The following is a 22,786-nucleotide window of genomic DNA, read 5'->3' on the forward strand; positions in this document are numbered from 1 at the left end:
ATAAGAAAATTGGGGCCTAGATTGTAAACTTTTGCAGCAGTCACATTTATTCTGGAGCTTTAAGCATTATTTCTAAATTCTAAGATGCTGTGCTATATGTGTATAACCTGGTATTTTCTTGGAACTTTGGATACCTGCGTGACACTTAAGATTCAGAGCTGGAGTTCTGCAACTCTGAAAATCAGCATTCTTACATACAGCAACTGTTAAAGGAGCTAAAAAAGAGATCAAGCTTCAATTAGAATAAGAACAAAGCTGATCTGGTTGGGACTAAGGTAAATGCAGAGTAAAGGATGATATTGTCTGTGTTTCAGAACTTCACATACTGTATGAGACCAAAGGTAGAGAGATTTATTTTGTCCAAAACCTAAATTTCTGTAGTGCATAATTGAGCTTTGATTGGGAATAAAGTCTTGCAATTCAGTATAGCTTAGTGTAATATCTGAATACATTCCAGAGTATATTAGCCAGAAAATTAAATGTATCTGCAAAGTTCCTTAATGGATTGGAGAAAAAATATGGAACAATTAAACTTTCCCACTTGAGAAATCCCTGATACTCTCTCAAACATTAGGGACTCTTAAATTTATAGGCCATGCACTCAGTATTGAGACTTGTTCTTATGAAACTTATATCTTTGATGGAGAATCTAAGCCTATCTATGATAACGCCTACGAGTTACTTCTGGAGGGCCTCTTTTGTTACTCAGATGTGGCCTCCCTCTCTCTAAGCCCAGCTCTTCAAGTAAAATCATTACCCTTCCCCATACATGAGACACGACATCTAGGGATATGTCTCTCTGACAATGTGGGAGATGACTCCCAGGGATGAGCCCGGCCCTAACACTGTGGGATTGACAATGCCTACCTGTCCAAAAAGGGTAAAATAAATGTTAACAAAGTAAGATGTCAGTGGCTAGGAGATTTCAAATATAATCAAGAGGCTATTCTGGCTACTCTTAGGCAAGCTTCAGCTAGATATTGCTAATTGCCATGGAATGCCAAGCCCCAACCAACAGTATTCTTATAAATCCTAAAGAATACCCAGGGCTCTATCTGAGTCTCTGTAAAAATTTCACGCACTAAGTTTATTTTTCAGAAATCTATAAACTCCAAATGGTTCCTAGGTCAGATAAGCCCTGAAACCCAGAATTACCAGTCTCTCCAACAGCATCAGCCAGTTGCATCCCCCTACCCCATAATGTCAACACCCCTTTTCAACATAAAGAATTTAGAACAGCCATTGCTCAAATATCCTTACAGATTAGGATAAGGATCAAAGTAGAAGGAGGAATTGTGTCACAGAAGATGGGATTTAAAAAATGGGTATGACTACTGAATCATTATATTGATATTTCTTTTTAGTATCCATGTCTTAGAGCAGCTAGAAGGAAACATCTGAAATGATGGAGTTGTAACCCATTACCTTACTATGAAATTTGTTCTAAAACTACTTGTTAAAATATACATTGAAAGTATAATATATATATATATTTCACAATAAACAACATTTTTAAAAATCAGCCACTGACCTGGTCTGTAATAAGGCAAAATTCTCCTCTGGCTGTGGACCTGTGAAGCTCAGAACAAGTTTTTCTGCTGCCAATATACAAGGGAGGGACAGTCATAGGATAAACATTCCCATTTCTATAGGAGAATTGGAAGGAATACAGGGGTCATTGGACCCAAGCAATTCTGAAAATCTGCAAGGCATAATCCATTAGATTTCAAAGTCTGAGGGTCATTTATAGAATGACATTTTATCCTTGGGGCTTGAAAGAGCAGCAGTCCCACCCTTCCAAGGGCTTACATAATAGGCCTACTCTCTGCAAATACTGGAGTGAAGGATTTAATATAACCAAGCATTTGGGGAGACCAACTTATTGTCAGCTCCACCCTTCTCATTTGGGTAGCGCCCAAACTCTGCCATCTGCAGGGCACATGTTCAAACCCCTTCAGAAGAGTGGGGTGGTGGTGAGCCTCTCCCCAATCCCCAGAGAATGTGTTCCACCTCTCTGAGGCCTGGGGCAACAGTATTATCCCTAAAAAACAGGATGGAAGCCCACCTTTTGCAACCTCCATTCCTCATGCATCGTGGGTCCACTCTCCTGGCCCGAGATGTCTTAGCTAAGGGCCTTGGCTTCCATCGTTCTGCCTTTGAAGTCATTTTTCCTTCAATCTGTCTCTTTTTGATCCCTTTTATTCCAGACAGGAAGTGGTTCTGTTAATACAGATCCCACAACACTCTTGTCAGTTTTCCATACAGTACAAAGGGATAACAACCATCAGAGTTTTACACAAATCCTTCCTGGATAACTCCATTTCCAAACCTGGCTTGTGCAAAATGGCTTACTGAGTTCATGTTAGGGTAAATCCTCACATAGGGCATTATTCTCTGGGGTCTTATTTTCTGGAAGCCCAGAAATTTTCAGACCATCAATTTCTGGTTTCTGCATACCCAAGGGTTCAGTTCTCAGCTTATTCCTTCCCTCTCTCATTTTACTATAAGCTGCAAGGAGAAGCCAGGTTGCATTTTCCACATTTAGATTAAAATTTCTTCAACTAGATAGAGCAGCTCAGAGCTTTCAAATTCTCCTTTCCATCCAGCTCTAAGACACGATTTTGCCAAATTCTCTGCCACTTTAAAACAAGGGTCTTCTAATTGCCATACCACCCAGCAATACCATTGCTAGGTATCTACTCAGAGGACTTAAGGGCAAAAACACAAACGGACATTTGCACACCAATGTTTATAGCAGCATTATTTACAATTGCAAAGAGATGGAAACAGCCAAAATGTCCATCAACAGACGAGTGGCTAAACAAACTGTTGTATATACAGATGATGGAATATTATGCAGCTTTAAGACAGAATAAACTTATGAAGCATGTAATAACATGAATGGACTTAGAGAACATTATGCTGAGTGAGACTAGCCAAAAACTAAAGGACAAATACTGTATGGTCCCACTGATGTGAACCGACATTAGAGAATAAACTTGGAATATGTAATTGGTAACAGAGACCATCAGGAGATAGAAATAGGGTAAGATAATGGGTAATTGGAGCTGAAGGGATACAGACTGTGCAACAAGACTGGATACAAAAACTCAGAAATGGACAGCACAATACTACCTAATTGTAATGTAATTATGTTAAAACATTGAATGAAGCTGCATTGGAGGTATAGTTTTGGGTTTTTTTCTTTTTTCATTTTTCTTTTTTTTATTTTTTTCTCACTATTATCATTTTATTTCTTTTTCTGTTGTCTTTCTATTTCTTTTTCTAAATCGATGCAAATGTACTAAGAAATGATGAATATGCATCTATGAGATGATATTAAGAATTACTGATTGTATATGTAGAATGGAATGATTTCTAAATGTTGTGTTAGTTAATTTTTTTAATTAATAAAAAAAAAAAAGGTCTTCTTCCTTCCAGTTTGCAGTGACACATTCATCATTTCTGTCTAAGTTCTTATTGGAAGAATCCTTAAAGTCCATGTTTATACCAACAGTCTCTTCAAAACAAATCAGGCCTTCTCTATAAAGTATCTCACAATTCTTCCAGAATCTCCTGCTTATCCATTTATAAAGTCATTCCAACATTTTTTGGTATTTGCAAATCACAGCATCCCACTTTTCTGTGTCCAAAAGGTTTTACAGTTTGCTAAAGCTGTGGGAATGCAAATAAACCAGAAATACATTTGGCTTTTACAAAGGGAATTTATTAAGTTACAAGTTTCAATTCTAAAGCCATGGAAATGTCCAAATTAAGGCAGCAACAGGAGGATAGCTTCGCTGAAGAAAAGGTGATTGCATCCTGGTTCCTCCATTACATGGGAAGGCACATAATGATTTTTGCTGGCCCTTCTCTCCTGGGTTGGTTTGCAAAACGGCTCTCTGAGCTCCTGTACATACTTCTGGCTTCTACTAGGGCATTTTCTTCATCAAGTATCTGTGCTTTCTCCAAAATATCTCCCTCTTTAAGGACTCCAGTAAGAGGATTCAGATTCACCTTGAGTGGTGGGGTCACATCTGCATGGAAACAACCTAATCAAAAGGTCTCACCCAACAATAGGTCTGCCCTCATAAGATTAAATTAGAAGAATATGGCTTTTCTAGGGTACATAACAGTTTCAAACCAGAGCACTATGGGTTTTCATTTTTGTTCTACAGTACCTTGACAAGTACCACACAATGTCTTATTTACTGGCCCAGAATCCTTCATAGCAACACATTGGGCCAAAGGACCTATTTTGCTTTGAAGAAGATACAAATTTACACAAGAGTAGGGGATCCATTGCTCTTACAATATATTGGCCAGTGACTTTTGGCCTGATACAATGTTGGGATGGCCTTCTTTTTTTTGATTGTTTAAACAGGTAAGATCATTAGAGTAACTATAATTGCTGTATGTGCCGGTCAAAATGAAAAAGGTACACAAAACAATTTATTATTGAAAACAGTGAGAGTTCCAAAATACCAAACACTACTTAAACTGAAATAAATTTAATGCTCCAGCCTTTTCAGAAATTATCAAAATACAAAATAAACAGAGAGAAGAAGTCATGTTTTTTTATGACACATTTAATCCTTGCAGGCCCTGTGGAGTGAAAGCAATTTCACCCACGTACAGATACAAGTTTGTTCCAAAATGGGAATGAACACTTCTAAAATGAAATGACTCACTAAGCTCACATGATTTGTTTGTTTTGTTGTTGCTGTTGTTATAACTCTGACACACCATGGAAACTTCTGGTGTTTTTACCTATGTGTCTTTTTAAATATTCTCCTTAATAACCTCTGAAAATTCACAGAAGCTCCATATGCTGTAGAGAGGTGCTAAATGTGCTTTCAAACAGAAACACTAAAATATTGATTGATTTCGTCTACACTACTTAAAGCCAAAAGGCTGTGATCAATGCTCAAGGCATCGCATGTGCTTCTCTTATGAGGTCATAAAGTTCAGTGTAGAACTGCTCATAGCCTGGCCTGAGTAAAAGGAGAGCTTCTGGTCACCAACAACTTGACCAAATGGATAAAATTCTTGAAACATGATCTGAATCAAGCCACCCCTTCAAAGTTCATTTCTTAATTACCTGTGTAGACACAAGTAAAAGCACAAACTATGAAACACAGGAATATCAAAAGACAAAGCATTACAGGGCTCTGTCTTTAGCTATGCAATTTTGTTTACAAATTTTTACTTATTTTCACATTTTCTCATGTTCCATAAGAGAAAATCAGGTAAATAAGAACTGATATTTAGGTTGACAATGCAAAATCAGCACTAAGCATATTTCTCCCTTCTTTGGCCCCAAATGTTCTTATATTTTAACGGTATTTTCTCCCACTGTGTGGTTTGTTTTTTTATTTTTTCAGCTGTCGCATTCATAGAAGCAAAAGTTTCTATCTTGATAAGGTTTAATTTATCAATTTTTCCTTTATGGATCAAATTTTTGATGTCTAATAAATTTCTGCCTAACCCAAGATCACAAAGATTCTCTCCTAGTTTTTCTTCTACAAGTTTTATGGGTTTAGGTTTTACATTTAGGTCTATGATTTTTTTTTTCTTTTGCATGGGCAGGCACCAGAATCGAACCCAGGTCTCCAGGTCTCCAGTATGGCAGTTTATGGTCCAATTTTAGTTAAATTTTGTAAAAGGTCTGAGTTATGGATTGAGGGTCATTTTTTGTATGTGGATATTATCTTTTCTTTTCAATGATTAAAAAAAAATACTTTGAGTACCAGTTGGAGCAACTGGTACAGGACTTGTGGAAGAAACTAGACAAAATATATTAAATAGCTGTCTATTTTTAGACACTGAACAACAGGCAGCACAGAACTTATGATTTGTGACAGAAGAAAAACAAATTTGATCACTATGATAACTTTCTAAACACTAACATAGGAAGAACGAATAAAAGGGAATCCTTGCAGAGCAAAAATTTAGCTAACTGGAGAGACAAAAATTGGGGTTCAGAAAAGCTGAGGTGACTGGAATTCATAGAACAGAGAAAAAGCAGGTGTGCAAAAGAAAAGATGCAGAACTCTTCACTGGGCTCTGATTAGATATCTTCTGAATACTACTTTGTGTATGTGACGTGAAACTCCATAAGGCCAGCAAAATACTATGAAGGAGCTGTAAGCTGAACAATTCCCAGAGTTTACACATGTCTGAGAGGCTTTTAAGCTTTGAAAACCACTGTAGAGAGACTTCACTGAATGCTCAGGCCATTTAATGGAGATATCAGGAAGATCATACCTTAGCAGTAGTGCTAAATCAGCCCAAGTAAACAATGCTCCAGATTTACCTTAATAAACCCTAAATATAAGCCTGAGAAGGATCACATTATTAACTGCCTGGAGAGACAAATTCTAACAGAATTTAAAGGAAAGCAACGAAATGCAAACACTGAACAATATAATATTCACAATGACAAGCAAGCACTATATAAATATGCAAAGAAGCAGGAAAATATGACTAATAATCAGCATGAAAATCAGTCAACAGCATCAGATAAAGAAATGACAGATAATTAAATTTACAGAGATGACTTTAAAACAGATATTCTATAGCTAAAATCTAGAATTATCACATATGTCCATTGGTAGGAGAATGGAGAAGCAAAATAGGATATATTTATACAATTGAATATTACTTAACAAAAAGAAAGGAAAAAACTGGACTTCAACTTCTGGCCATGGTGGAATAACCAGGACAAGATTTACTGACCCAACTTAAATAACTAAAAAACTGTACAAAATATATGAAACAACTGCTTTAAGAGAGACAATAGTGAATGCAGGAAAATGACTCCTGAAAGAAGGAAAACAAATGAGATAAGCACTACCAGAGTCCCAGCTCAAAACACAGCACAGGGAAGAGAATCCAAATAGAGCCCATTGCTCTTGTTGAGTTGCTCAGAGAGAAAACTCTGGAGATCTGCAAAGGAGTTTGCTCAAGTCCTTAGTTTAAGCACTGATCTACACATACATATGAGAAAACTACCAAGGCCAAGAAAAGAACCACTGGAAAGGAGTAGGAGGAACAATACCCAGAAGTGTGAAAAGAGTTTGTGTCCCATTCAGCCAGAGTGAAAATACCTCCTAAAGCATGGGTCATTGGATAAAGTTCTCAGAGAGCTATTACTTCAGGAATGCATCCAAATTACCCTTGGAATAATGCTATTCTTAATCTACCCAAGAAAGCTGAAATCTAAGCCTCAAAAATATCAAACTATAACTTAATTGCATCCCATTAAAAAAATTTTAAGAAATACCAAAAAAAAAATCACAAAATAAAATTCACAATGTCTGGCATCAAATAAAAATTTCCAACCTGATCAAGATGGTAAAATTAGAAGCTTCAGAACTTCTTCCAAGAAAAGTTTTGTTTTGGTTTGGTCTGGTTTTTCACATGAGCAGGCTCCAGGAATCAAACCCAGTTCTCTGGCATGGCAGGTGAGAATCCTGCCACTGAGCCATTGTTGCCGGTTTTGAACAGCCAGCAAGAACTGGCAGAAACATATTTTTCAAAGTTCAAAAGAACAGTTAAAGGTCTGCAGTAAAAGAGCAAGCACCAAATCAAGAAAAAGGTGTCTTAAAAGCAGTAGGATCTTGTGGCTCCCCAGTTGGTCCCTCCCCCATCTCTTCACTGGCTCATCATGGGACCTGTCCATGCTACCAGTCTGGGTTCCTGGTCCTGGTTCTAGAGGGAGCAGAGAACTCTAGTGCTTATTTTGGGAGCAGGTGTTTCTGGCCAGTCGCTCCACTGGCAATCTCAGAAATTGAACCAGGATACTTGGTGCAATCCCAGAACTTTCCCTGTATTTAGAAAGCAGCTCAGAGAGCTCTCCTACAGCTGTGGGAGAGCCATCAAATTGTGTCTTGCCTGGGGCAAGAGATTGCTAGCTGTAAGCTGTATACTGCAATGCCCAAGACCAATAGGAAACTCTTTCCCAAGGAAGAGGAAACATTTGTATCTGTGTAAATGGAATTTCCAAGGGCCACTTTTATATACCCAAGACCAGATGTATGTGCAAAAAGGATCAGGGATGCCCCTATACTGGATTGCTCTCTAAACCCATTTTATGGTTAAGTCTTAAAGGAGAACATTGGCATAGGTCAATCTGAAAAAACTGAAAATGGTGTTTCCTTTTTTCCTTCTTCTTTTTTTTTTTTTTTTTTTTTTTTTTGGTTCCTGGCATTCAAAGAAAGCGCTGACATAACACTACTTGGATACGAACTTAAAGAACAGATACCTCAGAGTATTCAAATGTCCAAGTTTCAACAAAAGGTTACATAACATACAAAGAAATAGGAAGCAATGGCCAGGTAAAGGAGAAGATTAAAGCATTAGTACCATAAATGAGGAGGACCAGACCTGGGACATATCAAAGACATTTTTAAAGTGTTCTTAAATATGTTCAAAAACCTAAAGGAAAACATGGACAAATAACTGTAGAAAATCAGGAAAATAATAGATGAACACAAAGAGAATATCAAGAGAAAGATGGAAATTATGAAAAGGAACTAAAAATAGCTGAAGATCACATGAGCAGAAATTTAAAATTCCTTAGAGGAATTCAATGGTAGATAGGAGGTAGCAGAAGAAATAAGCAAAGCATTTGAAGCTAAGACTATTGAAATCATCCAGTCTGAGGAGCAGAAACAGGAAAGAATGAAGAAAAGAGAGCAAGAGGAAACTGTGGACACCATCAAGCATACCAGTATACACATCGTGCAAGTCCTAGAAGGAGAAAAGGGGGGGGGGAAGGTGCAGAGAGAATACTCAAAAAAATAATGACTGAAAACTTCCCAAATTTAATGAAAAATATGAATATACACATCCAACACACAAATTCCAAGTAGAATAAACCCAAATAGACCCACTCTGTGACACACTATAATCAAACTGTCAAATGCCAAAAATAGAGAATTCTGACGGCTGCAAGAGAGAAGCAGTGTGTCACATGCTAGGGAGCCTCAATAAGATTGTATCAATTTCTCATTAAAAAAACAGGGAGGCAAGAAGGCAGTAGATGACATATTTAAAGTGCCAAAAGCAAAACATTGTCAATCAAGAATTCTGTATCTAGAAAAATTGTCTTTCAAAAAGGAGAGATGGTTTAAGACGTTCCCAGATCAAAACTGAGAGAGGGCATGCCCACTAGATTGAAGCCACATGATGATATAAAGATCTCCAGTGAGGGTAATGACATGGGTAAATATAAATGCCAGTACTATTGTACTTTTGGTTTGTAACCTCACTTTTTACTTCCTACAGGATCTAAAAGGTAAATGCAGAAAATGTGATGATAAATCAGTATTTGGGGACTTATATCATATAAACACAACTTTTGTGATGAGAAGCCACAAAAAGGTGGGGGGATGGAGGAGTACGGAAGCATTGTTGTATGTATTGTTGAGGTTGAGTTGGTACTGGAACTAGGTAAGATTATTATAGATTTAGGGTGTTGTATTTAGGCCCCAGAGTAGCTTCAGAGAGGGTATTGGGACTGTGCAGCTTCATGGGGATGGAGAGTGGAGTGAAGGTTTCCAGGGATGGAGGGAAGGAGTAAGGAGCTGATGCATGGTGGGTGTAGGGTTTCTATTTGGGGAAATGGGAAGGCTTTGGTGGTGGGTGGTGATGAGGATAGTGCAACATTGTAGATGTGTTGGTCTCCCTGATGGTATGCTTGGGGGTGGCTGAGACAGAGAAGTCTGTGTTGTATATATGCTCAAATAAAAGAAAAAGCACATCTGGATAGAAAATTACTATTGGATGCGATGTATAATTCTGGACAGGGTCTGGCAAGGGAAGAGAGACGTCTCAGGGAGACATTACTGGGATGTGTGAAAGGATTGGAATGTGGACTGTAAGTTATCAATGTTAAGTATCTTAAGCTTGATAACTGCACTTTAGAGTGTTTGATCAGGTGAGTACAGGACGTCATGTTCTTCAGAGGTGTACATGACAGTGTTGAGTGTTCAAGGAGCATGATGTGTATGGACTACACATTTTATGTGTTCATAAAATGGATTGATGGATAGATGGATGGACAGACATGTGGATGGATGGTTATAAGGATGGATGGATAGATGGATGGAATGGTGCAATCAATGTACCAAAATATTAGAATCAGTGGATCTGGGTGTCTGGGGGATTAGGAATGTGCTGGAGTTCTCTGAATGGTATTTGTATTACTTTTGTAGCTGTCCTGGAGCTTTGAAGGTATTACAAGGTGAAATGTTTAGAGAAAAATTTACCAGGCCTGCAAAGGAGTAAGAAATACCTATAATCAGGAAAAACATCAATCAATAAAAATGTCTCCATACCAAAGAGAATTTTGTTTGAGCTTTGATTCTAAGAAGCTTATGTAACATGACTGGCCATACCTCATTTTAACTTGGACCCTCATCTGGGGGGGCTGGGGGGTTGGGGGAGTGCATAGTCCAGGAATCCAACCTAGCTCTCCCATATGCAAGGCAAGCATGCTACCACTGAACCACCTGCACCCCTGGGCCCTCACTTTTTTTTTCCATGGATAGGCACCGGGAATTGAATTTGGCAGGCAAAAATTCTGCCACTGAGCCAAGGGCCCTCACTTTTGATATCCAAATAATCAACAATCTGAACTTTCATGCTCTGGTCAGCTTTATCTAATGTGGTGACAATGCCACAACAATAATCCCAGTAAACCTAGCTGAGTGTAGGCTGTGGCATTTTACAAACTTTAGTGAAGATTTGAGGATAATGTAAGGGAATTACAAAAAAGGAATAGAAAATCTTTAAATTGATCATAGATTTTCACAGTTATTAATGCTCATTAACCATACCTTGTCATAGAAAACCCCTACTGGCTCTTTTTCCTCATCCTGGAATTGCCACTATATTGTTTATGCTTAATCTTCTTTCCCATGTGCTATAAATTCCCTTGATTATGTCCATGTACCCCAAATCCAAAGCCCTAAACCTCATTTCTAGCCTGCCTTAAAAATCATCAAAATATGTTAACTGATTTCTCAGGGATGCATATAATGAAGATAAAGTTATACAATTAACCAGGATACTTAACATCTCATTCTGAAGCATCTGCGTTTGGATTTTCTATGTTCAGAGTCTCATCAAAGAAAATGAATGTTCGCTCCTAAGATCTCTTCAGAGCATAAACCTACTTTATCTCTCAGTCTTAGATCTGCAAGATACAAATAATTCCAGGATTTCATCTTCCACAAATCAATGGCAGGGAAATACCGAGATCTAGTCCCAGAGAGCCCTTGCCACCTAAAATGTGGTGAAAGTAAAAAAATAAGAAGAGAAATAGCTGACACTTACATAGCGCTTACTATGTGCAGGACTGTTCTAAGTTACACATCATACATGTAAACGCATTCATAATCCTCAATAACCTTATGAGGCAGACACTATTAGTCTCATTTTGTAGATGAAATTGAACCAAAGAAAGATCAAGTGAAGGGCTCAAGGCCATCCAGCTAAAATGTGGAAAATTCAAATCCAGTCGCAAGTTTTGAGTCACAGCAGGTATGAACTCAGGAAATATAATTTCTCACTGCCATGATTGTCTTTTGAATTTTGATGCAGCTGAAGAGGCCTCAGTATCACTGTGTCTCTCACAGCGCAGATGTAAGTGGCAGAGTCTTTCAGCTGGAGCTCCTTCAGTAGAAGGTAGCTGTACACATTAGAGCGGCTAAGGAATGAAGAAAAATGACCTTTCCTCTCCAAGCCATCCAGAACATTGTAGGAGAGAAATATGGGTGCCCTGCCATCGCTTTGCTGGTACCAGGACAACCCATTGAACCCAGAGATCTGGTATGTGCAGTTGATTTGGACAAAGGCTCCATCCATAGCTGTCAACTCCGTGGGCTGCTGAATGTCTTGTCGCACAGAACCTAAAAGAAGACACACGGATGTCACCAAGGCAGCACTCCTGAGGGTCATGGCATCATTGTAAATAATAGTCTCCATGTAGTCAGAAAACTGCCATTGACAGGAGAGTCCCTCCCATAGAAATAAATGATGATAGAAGTCATAGTGGTAGTAGAAATGGCAGTGGTTAATAGTAGTAGAAATAGGAGGACATAGGGAAAATATGGATCAGGAAAGACCAGCATGTCTGCCCAATGTCAGAAGGTGCAACCATTTAGCAGAAAGAAAATTATTTTGAAAACTTTACCTCCTATTGTCAGGGAAACGCAAAGAAGGAAACATCCCCACATCTGCTGTACTAGTCCACGAGCCTGGCACTGCATCCCTGCTTCCTGAGCCACTGGAGTCTGCAGAAGGTAAAACCTCTCTCCAAGGGCAAGGGAGGAAAGATCAATATGGCTGCAAAACACAAAGGAAATACAAAGGAAGGAACTCCCTTTTTGGAGGACCAACTTGAATCTTTCACAGAAACACTTTAGATTTACTTACAGGAGTGTCTTTACATGAACATTTTCTACTAGTGAATCATCAAGTTTTCATCCAAGTGATTCAAGTGAAACACTGAAAATAGCATTGTGTGATGAAAAAGTTAGAAAGGACATAGCCCAAATGTCCCTAAGGATTGGGAGAAGGATCAAAGGAAGAGGAGGAGGTTTAACACAGAAGATAGGATTTAACAAGTGAGTATGACTACTGAATCTTCTTTTGATATTTCCATTTAATCTCCAGTTTCTTGGAGCAGTTAGAAGGCAAAATCTGAAATTGTGGAACTGTCACCCATACCAAACTTTGAAATCTATTCTATAACTACTTGTTACAATATACTTTGAGATTTGGGGGAGTATATATATTTCACAATAAAACTGTTAAAAATGTAAAAAAAAAAAAAATAGCATAGTGTGTAAAGAACAGAGAAAACAAAAAGGAAGAAGAATATAAAGCAAAGGTAAAAGTGGTCCATTTCCCCATACTAGTTTTTCTTTCCCAAGACAGAACAAAATAGGAGAAACAGGAGCTCAATTAGAGGCGGGGTGTGTACGTAATGTGGGTGTCATTTGTGGCAATAAGAGAGATAGGAGAGTTTTTTCTACACTTTAAACTTAGTTCCCAACAGGTGTTCAGAAATATTTTTAAATAGTTTGAAATACAATATATATGTCTGCATATGTCTTATATGTATGAATATAGAGGAAGAAATGAAAAAATAAAGGAAATTACCTCCATTTATTACAGATGATTGGGATTAAAAGGAGGATGGTCAGAATATTAATCTTTCCTCCTACAGCTCTGTTTTGTTCAACTTGTAATACTTTTTATGTAATAAAGTGAGAACTTGAAAGAAAGAAAAGTAAAGAAAGGAGGAGGCAAGAAACACCAGGAGGAAAGAAAAGACGGAGGGAGAGGGTGGGAGGGAAGAAACAAAGCTATATTTCAAGGTATTTCCTTGAAATACAGGAAATTAAGTCTTTGACACATACTTTTCCCAAATTAATTATTTCCTCGCATATAATATATTTAATAAAGAAATTTATAGCCCTTATGAACTTTCTGGATTTATTATTTCTATTTACTCCATATAGCAGAATACAAGACATGTTTTAATAAAGATAATACTGCCATCTTGTGGCCAGATGATGCATAGCAACTTCTCTCACACACCCGCACGCGCACACATACACACACGCACACGCACACACACACGTCAAACATCTTCTTCCTTACCAATTTAGAATTAAAAGAAACCTTAGAAATCATCCCGTCTTTGTCCAGCTCCATCATTTTACATTTTACAGAAACTTTATTTCACATCGTAGGCTTTATTTCTTCATTTCTAGCCTGCTCCCCAGTATCTCTCAGAGTAACATTAGCCTTTGCAAAGTAAGTAAAGGAAAAACTGAATCTACTTGCCCCGGCATAAGCTGCCCAGACCTACACAAACATGTGAGAATCAATGTGAGAGCAAATCAATTACTGATGACTTTAAATTTAAGGGTTATATCTGAAACCACTGTCTTTTTTTTTTCTGCCTACAGCACTTCATATGTAAATATGTTTCTCTAGTTCAGTTATTCCAAAAATATTTCTTGAGACCTTATTCCATGACAGGCCCTGTGCTAGGGGTGGAGAATTCCACTGTGAGCAGAACTCCTTCCTTTCAGGAAGCCTACATTCTAGTGAAGGGGGACAGACAATAAACAAGTATAGGATGTCAGATGGTGAATGTGATTGAGAAAAATAAAACAGAGAAGGGAAAGGGGGTAGATCAGGAAAGACCTCATTGATTAGGTGACATTTGAGCAGAAGCCAGAAGCAGATAAGGAAGATATCCTGACAGGTATTTGGGGAGAAAAGGGGATCTTTCCTCATAACACATGTAAGAAATTAGAGGCCATCCAAAATTATACTGACTAGATTATTCCCCCACAGCCCTCTTCCCAGAGATCTATTAGTAATGTTTCCTGCTTTCTTGCAAAACAAGCTAATCAGGATTTGGGGAGGGAAGATCTCAATAGGGAAATACTTCAGAGTAAGAATTCCCTGAGGTAAGAATTTTTCTTCATATCTCAGAACAGTGTTTTTTTTCTCCTTTTAATCAGAGCAATAGAGGCAAGAGCTGACGAAAATTGATGTAAAATATGAGTCAAGATACAGAAGTCAAACTCATCAAAGAACCCTGAAAGGCAGGTACTCTCAGAGATTCTGATCACTTATTCGCCAGACCAAATTCCTGAAAGGAATCTAAGCCATTCCAAAACTGAACTATGGGAGCCCTTTATAATGGGCTACACTGAATTTCAATGGGACATCTCTCTATCTGCTGGACACTTCCACTCAAGAACAGTCAGCCACTTCCACAGTTTTCCGGCTCTCTACATGTGAGTTTAAGAAGATGAGAAAACAACCCTGAAATCAGCTTAGTCCAAAATAAGGCTGAGAATCTAATTTTGGAACTTTAAGGGTTTCTGTTATGCTAAGTGTTAACTTAATCAGTCTCTTTTCTCCATCTTCCTCTTCAAGTCTTCCTCAAACTGCTAAATTAAGTTCCTTTTTTCCAAACTTGAGAAATTTCTTCTTGCATTAATAAAATGAATCGAAAACACTATTTTATCTTCATCCTCTCTCTCTCTCTCTCTCTCTCTCTCTCTCTCTCTCTCTCTCTTTTAGAAGGTAAAGTCATAGAGATCTAGAGATCATGAAGAACTTCAGCAATTGTGCAAACGCAAAGACCAGTCAGATTCCTAATCTTTCCTTTCTCCAGTAAAAACGGCACTCAGTTGACTGACTTGGAGTCAACTTCCCTTAAGCAAGCTCATTTTGTTTAAACTTTGTTATAAGGACAAGATCCACTCTATAAGAGTGTATAAAATGGGCCATACTCTATATGCTTAAACCCCAAACTCTATGTATTTCCCCTATTTTGCCCCATATATCAGAATGTCTGTGAATGGATGATGAGAGGAGGTGAATCTTCTTTCTGAGCAGATTTGACTTGGTCTTGTCCTTGTAAATAAGGTAAAAAGAAGCCCTTTGGTCCCTGTATGTCCAACCCAGTACTGGGCTGGTTGATGAAAGCTCCCTCACCTTCGTGATTTCATAACTGTCCCCTCGTGGCCCAAATCCCAAAGTTCATTGTAGAAATCCAAACAAAGTTCAAATTTCTAGGTAAAGGTCTGCCTTCCTCCAAGCCTCTACAAATGGAAATGCACCGCAAGAGATGTGCCAACACCAAACTGGCCTGATGGTAGGTAGGGGAAGAGAGGTGGGGGCAGCACATAGCAAGTCGCCTATCCTATGGCTTCAGAGAGTTCCCATAAAGGTGGCCTTGTCTCCTTTCCTTACCATCTCAGTGCCAGTCTTTCACCAATCCTGGGACATCCCTAGAATTTCCAGGATAATTGCTCTTTAAAAATGTATTGTTTATGCTCTAATGTCCCTGGACTCTTACTTTCAGATTTTTTACATTGAATTTTAACCTTTTTCACCTTTTAACCTTTCATGTGTTTTCATAATTTTTCATTAGAGAAGTTGTAGATTTACAGAAAAATCATATAGAAAATAGAGCATTCCCATATACCCAACCCTATTATTAGCACTTTAACACTTTGCATTAGTGTGGTACCTTTTTCACAATTGATGAAAGAATGTTGTAGTTCACTATTATTTTACATTAGGGTGTGTTTTTTCTCCATACACCACCCTATTATTAACATCTTGCATTAGTGTGATACATTTGTTACAATTCATGAAAGAACATTTGTATAATTGTACTATAAACTATAGTCCATCACTTACATAGTGTTCACTGTGTTGTACAGTCCTATGTTTTGTCTTTAAATTTTTATTCTAATAACATATATATGACCTGAAATTTCCCCCTTTTAAGCATGGTTGCATATATAATTCAGTGCTGTTAAATACGTGCTACCATCACCATCTTTCATGTGTTTTTATTATTTAAATTCTAACCATTTTAACACACGGATTTTAGCAACATCAAATAAAGTCTAAAATTTGGGAAATTTTAGAATATTTTCATCATCTTTTTAATCAGGATAGGTATGCTAAATTGTTTTTCTTATTTTTTGAAATTCTAAAACTGCCCCTTACCTTACCATAAATATTCTATGACACAAACAGTCAAAAAAAGAGAAGCAGATCTAAAAAAAAAAAAATAGGACACAGAAACCCAGGAACAGGAGAATGGAGGAGGGACACTCAAGTGTGGCCTCTTTAGTTTCTTCTATGCTGGCCCCAGACTGTTCTCATCTCTGGAAAGAGTTCCAGTCCTTCTGAATCATGCCCCATTCCTCCAAAAATCTACTTTCCAGAAATCTATGCTGTTCTACCCTCTGCACTGCACACTACACCCCAAGTCAAAACCATCCTCTGCTAAGTCTGCCTGGAAAGATCATTTGTTCTCAAACCCACCAGCTGTAACCCATCTTCATTTCTTGGGTCCTTCCTGGCAGGACACTCAGAACCTGAAGGATAAAAAGAGCCTTTTTCAAGGAGGGCACTGGGAGAATTGGAACCAGATTTGCGTACAACTAAACAGCAAAAAAAAGCGGACTGGCAAAGGAGATAAAATAGAGGAAATTTTTTTTACTCCCTCTTAAATATGTATTATGGGATTCCTCCAAATAATTCCCTACTTCAGTGGTACAGTTCTATCTGAATTAATATTCAAACACCGATTTTCATAAAACATTTCAAGAATATATCATGTGCCTAACTGGCTCATAATAAATATTTTATTCATAATCTTGATCCCAACTATCTCTATCTTTTCTTTATATTCTAGCCAAAGAAGTAAGAACTCATCATCCCATCTATTTCTGAATAAACCAAGGTGATCTTCCTGAAATCCGGGCAGTAAAGATTTGGCATTTCTTTTTCTGGTGGGCAGAGGTCATGTTTAACATTTTCTATGGAAGATGAAGAGCCAGATATATCCATTATTATTGTTATTTATATCCCTTTAATGTTATCATGAATTAAGTTATTTTAGAAGATATGAAGATAAACTTTCTGGGGAAATTACCGATGGAGATTAAATTATTAAACCCATTAATATGCATATGTTACTTATAATTAATCTGCTACCATTTTGATTATTTTCTGAAAATAATCATTAAAATTGCAGAGGCTTTACAGTTAAATGAGAGGTGACTGCTTCTCAAAAGCTACTGTGTGAGATAAGGCAGGAGGAATCTTTATTAAACAACTTTAAAACTATCAAAAAGTGTGAAACATAGCACAAATATATTTCATCTCTCTATGTTGTCTTATCATCTAGTAGTTCAAGAACTTGAAAATCTTTAAAGATCTTGAAAGAGATCTGCTGTATAGTAAATTGCAAATATATATACACATTACATACTGAGAAATCAAGTTGTGCATTGACCAATGCCTTTATAATAAAATAATAAAATTCCCTCTATGACATTATACAAAAAAATCCAATACCAAACCAATCGACCACATAAATCAACCAATAAATCTAAATGAGGGAATTCCTCTCTACTTTTTGGTGTTTGGAATCTCCCTGATTAATGAATTAATTCAATACAAATCTCTGAGATAGAAGAAAAAAATCTAAACATATTCTGGAACAATAAAAAAAATAGGTTAGGAGTTTATCATACTGAAACTAGACATTCCATTAAGGAATGAGGTGAATCCTTGCCCTGAAAATTCCAGCCAGATGGGCCCAAAGGTTGGATGAACAAGATCAAGCAGAGAAACACCTTTGGCTAAGGGAGATCTGGTAGCATTCAGTCAGCCAACAATTATAGAAATCATTGTTAATCATGTGTACTGTTCGATGCATTGTGATTGATGCAATGGCTAATGGGGAAGTCAAATAGAAATGAGACGATGTCAGTGTGGTGTGATATAGATAAACATGCTCTGGTCCTCTGTAATCAGGAAAGCTTTCTTGAAGGCAGGGATCCCCAAAGTGGGTCCTGAAGGAGGAGTGGGCGATATTTTCTCAGTATCTCCCAGTGGGCAAGAGTTTCCATCTATCTAGAAAATGAACTAGCCTCTGGAGAGTTTCTCTTGTCAAATAAATCCAAATAACTAATGGCAACACCATCTCTTTAAAAAAATTTTGTGTAACCCTATTGTTTATCTCATACCTCTTAGGCATTAATCATCACGCAAAAGCGTTCCCTTACAACCTCATTGTGCTCTGTTGCCCTTGTCTGACCTCACCCTTCACCTTAACAGACTACAGAAAGAAATGAGAAAGAGCAAAAACATGTCCCTGGACACAGTAGTGACAGATTTCATTCTCCTGGGCTTGCCTCATCCTCCAAATCTGAGAACCCTCCTCTTCCTGGTCTTCTTCATCATTTACATCCTGACTCAGCTGGGGAACTTGCTCATTCTGCTCATGGTGTGGGCTGATCCGAAGCTTCATGCTCGCCCCATGTACATCCTTCTGGGCGTGCTCTCGTTCCTGGACATGTGGCTTTCCTCCGTCATCGTTCCTCGGCTTATTTTGAATTTTACTCCCACCAGCAAGGCTATCCCGTTTGGTGGCTGTGTGGCTCAACTGTATTTCTTTCACTTCCTTGGCAGCACCCAGTGCTTCCTCTACACCTTGATGGCCTATGACAGGTACCTGGCAATATGCCAGCCCCTGCGGTACCCTGTGCTCATGAATGGGAAGTTATGCACAATCCTTGTGGCTGGAGCTTGGGTGGCTGGCTCCATCCATGGGTCTATCCAGGCCACCTTGACCTTCCGCCTGCCCTACTGTGGGCCCAACCAGGTGGATTACTTTATCTGTGACATACCCGCAGTGTTGAGACTGGCTTGTGCAGACACAACAGTCAATGAGCTTGTAACCTTTGTGGACATTGGAGTGGTGGCCGCCAGCTGCTTCATCTTAATTCTCCTCTCCTATGCCAATATAGTCCATGCCATCCTGAAGATCCGCACCACTGATGGGCGGCGCCGGGCCTTCTCCACTTGTGGCTCCCACCTAACTGTGGTCACAGTCTACTATGTCCCCTGCATTTTCATCTACCTTAGGGCCGGTTCCAAAAGTCCCCTGGATGGGGCAGTGGCTGTGTTCTACACGGTTGTCACTCCTTTACTGAACCCCCTCATCTATACACTGAGGAACCAGGAAATGAAGTCTGCTCTGAAAAGGATAACAGCAGGTCGAGGGGCCACAAATGAAAATCAGTAACTACAGGCTTAGGGACCACCTACATCACTGTAGCTCCCACTCTGTTCAGTTACAACTGCATGTGGCAAATGTTTAATAAATGACTGATGGTCTAAACTGAATTGAATTGAATTCTGTTTGGACAAAATTTCAGAAACCTTTGGATCCATAGTCTTTTCATCTCATTTAGTTGGCTCAAATTGTTTTACATTATTTCTTTAGAAATAAATTGATACAGTGCTTCTACCACCTCTGACTTCCCTGCAAGATGAGAAAATGCCTTATCAAAAATTGAATAAGATAAAAATGTGTCTACCTCTTAGGAGGTATATTATGCCCGAAAGTTTGAAAGGAAAAAATAATGTGATGCCACCCCAACCCTTTTTTGCATCTCTTTGCCCCCAAAACCCTAGCATTCTATACAGTTTGTATTCTTTGCTTGTACATGCCATTAATATTCTCAAGCACTGAACTTGAAAATTCTGGATCATTTATGTTTTCTTCCTATCCTTCATTTTCACCATGTACTAACAGATCAAATTTTGGCATCTCCAGGTCTGTAGATTCGTAACCAGCCTTTTATCTTCCTCCTATCTACACTACAACCAAAAGTACTCTTCCAAAATACAGAGTCTGTAGGACTCTTAAATGATTGTGGAATTCAAAGCTCAATACAATCTGGACCCAACCAACATTATCTCCCAAGACATCTCTATCCTCATTTCCCTCTCCCAGCCTCAATGATACCCTGGCATTTTTTAGCATGTCTTAAACTTGCCTGCTCTTTTGCTCAAGTTTTCTCCTCTAACTGAAATATACTTCCTCTCCTTTCATATTAGCCAAGTGAAGAGTTATGCTTCCTTCAATTCTGTATCAAATTATTCTTCCAATAAAGAGTCTTTCCTGATTTGCCCAGACAGAACTTAACTCCTCTTTCCACGTATTGCCATAGTCCCCATGACAAAACTTGTCACATTCTATCATGTGTTATAGACAAGATTTCAGCTCTCTTTCTAAACCAAGTAGACTTTGAGTCCTCAGAAAACATAAAGTATTCATTTGCATCTGGATCTGCCTCTTCTCCCCTAATAACTAAGAGCAGACATCAAAATCAATGTTTGTTACTGAATTGAAGCAGCACTGGAAAAGTCTCTTGAGATTTTTATTTAAAAAAATAAAGAAGTAATTATTGTCAGTTATTCCCCTGTGACCAGTCCTGGTCTCAAATGGAAAAACATGAGAACATTTAAAAGAACCTGCAGCAGAAGACTCAAGTACAAGACAGTCTAAGAGCAAGCATAGAGAGCTCCTTGAACAATGAAGGAACACAAAGTGAGCGTGCTTTCATTTGCTGACACATTTTTCATTCATTTGATATCATGCTGTCCCATTTTAACAGTGAGATGAAAGCAAAAGCATAAAAAGAGTCAAAATTAGAAGTGTTATATTAATATGAAAATAATCACTCTCTGCTTTGCAGGAAGACCACAATACCAGAAAGGATTATATTATGGGAGAGGACAAGTAAGGTAATACAGGGTCTGCAATGATTTGTTAAGCTTAAAGCGAAGTTATTTAAAATTGCCAACTGGAAATTTATATAATATTTTAAATGGAATCTAGAAGTCAATGACAGGTCTGACAGTTCCTTGATGGGGCACTTAAGCCAATGTGTCATATTGTTATTATTAGAAGAGATGAGATCATGGGATCATATGTAAATTCATTCATAAAATGTAACTACTCTCAGGATTATATTTCTGGTTAGTAAATTCATCAACAAAACAGAAATGATTTTAAGGGATACAAGGTGATTTGGGGAGTACAAAACTCCCCGAAGTACAAAACTGCTTGCAGGAACCCATCTAGTTTCAACAAAAAGGAAGGTATGAATTCAACCCCTAAAACCAACACAAACTCCCAAAGCAATGTGAACAAATCTGAACCAACACCTGTGCTTGTATATTTTATAGAAATTCTGGGCTGTTCAGTTCAACAGGATCTTCCTGAGACCTATTCTCACCTTCCTTTTCATAATCCCTTACATTTCTTCCTTTCTTCCATCCTCTTTATTTCCATTTATGTAAGTATCTTAAGGGATTAATTAAAATAATCCATGTTAAGTAAGTATGGAAACTTTACCTTCCCAGGGTATTCAAGCATCATATTATAGACAGTTGATGAAAGATAATTTTACTTCAGTGATCCAAAATTTTAGTGGGCTAATGCAACTACTAATTTTCAGCATGTCTACCCATTTTAAAGAGAGGTCAAGGTGGAAAGAAATAATTGTTAGAGTCTGTTGCCAGAATTTTGGTTCTGGCACCAAACAGCTATGTGTCCTTGGGCAAATTAACTTATCTTTTTGAATCTTGTTTGCTTTATACATAAAATAAGGATAAAAAAGACTTCCTTCAAAGTCCTGTTAAGAGGATTCAATGGTATAACTAATAAAGTTTTTGACATATGGTTAGATGCTTAATTAATGATTGCTAAAATCATCACCCTCATTATCATTATTATTATCATTACCATTATCCAGTATTTAAAGAACGGTTTGCTTAAGAGATGAATTGGGAATCAGAGAAGATTGTGGGTCCAGAAATTATTTTGTGATGAAAGAGACCACCATTCCCTCCCAAGAACAGAGGGAAATGCTGGAGGATGAATGACAGAGAGAGAGCAACAGAAACAGAAACACAGACAAAGAGATGTGTGTTTTCACATTCACAGAGCCCTAGAAGGAGGAACTGATACTGATTCTGGTGGGGAATGACACAAATGCAACAAATTGCCAGTTCCTGGAACTTTTTAATCTCCACAAGGACTGGTCCTGGTTGTCTGAGGAGCTTGGATATTTAATTGAGAATCCTCAGTTATTTATTGTCATATTTATCTCTCAGAAAAAATCCTCATTACTTAAGATATCTTTAATGTGTCTCTGAAAATGTGCTGTAATGTTACAATACATGATGGCCCTGAGAAAAGGTTATCTCATTTGAAGATGTTCTCCAAGTAACATAAAGGTAAGGGTAGTGAGGATAAAAAAAAGTCTTTGACTTTCCCTAGTTGGCCTTTGATCAATTTAACACTGGATCACAAAACTCATGTTTCTGGAGAGCAGCAGGTATAAGAGCAACCAAAGATGTA

At 38.0% G+C, this 22,786-nt stretch overlaps 1 protein-coding gene and 1 gene segment (V, D, J or C); one reads left to right on the plus strand and one right to left on the minus strand.

Moving 5' to 3' along the window:
* Window positions 1-11,541: 11,541 nt before the first annotated feature.
* LOC143655299 (T cell receptor alpha variable 1-2-like) lies at window positions 11,542-11,994 on the minus strand. The segment is given in 1 exon segment: window positions 11,542-11,994. A coding segment is annotated over 1 exon segment (453 nt).
* Window positions 11,995-15,148: 3,154 nt separating this feature from the next.
* Window positions 15,149-19,657, plus strand: OR10G2 (olfactory receptor family 10 subfamily G member 2). Of its 2 annotated transcripts, XM_077126528.1 has the most exons (2): window positions 15,149-15,167; window positions 18,738-19,657. In XM_077126528.1, the coding sequence occupies exons 1-2, from the start codon at window positions 15,149-15,151 to the stop codon at window positions 19,655-19,657; spliced, it is 939 nt and encodes a 312-aa protein (XP_076982643.1). The 2 variants fall into 2 exon arrangements, with proteins under 2 accessions (XP_076982643.1, XP_076982642.1); XM_077126527.1 differs by lacking the exon at window positions 15,149-15,167 and having other exon boundaries at window positions 18,701-19,657.
* Window positions 19,658-22,786: the final 3,129 nt, after the last annotated feature.

The sequence above is a fragment of the Tamandua tetradactyla genome, chromosome 14 (genome assembly GCF_023851605.1).
Source record: "Tamandua tetradactyla isolate mTamTet1 chromosome 14, mTamTet1.pri, whole genome shotgun sequence".
NCBI classification, from domain to species: domain Eukaryota; kingdom Metazoa; phylum Chordata; class Mammalia; order Pilosa; family Myrmecophagidae; genus Tamandua; species Tamandua tetradactyla.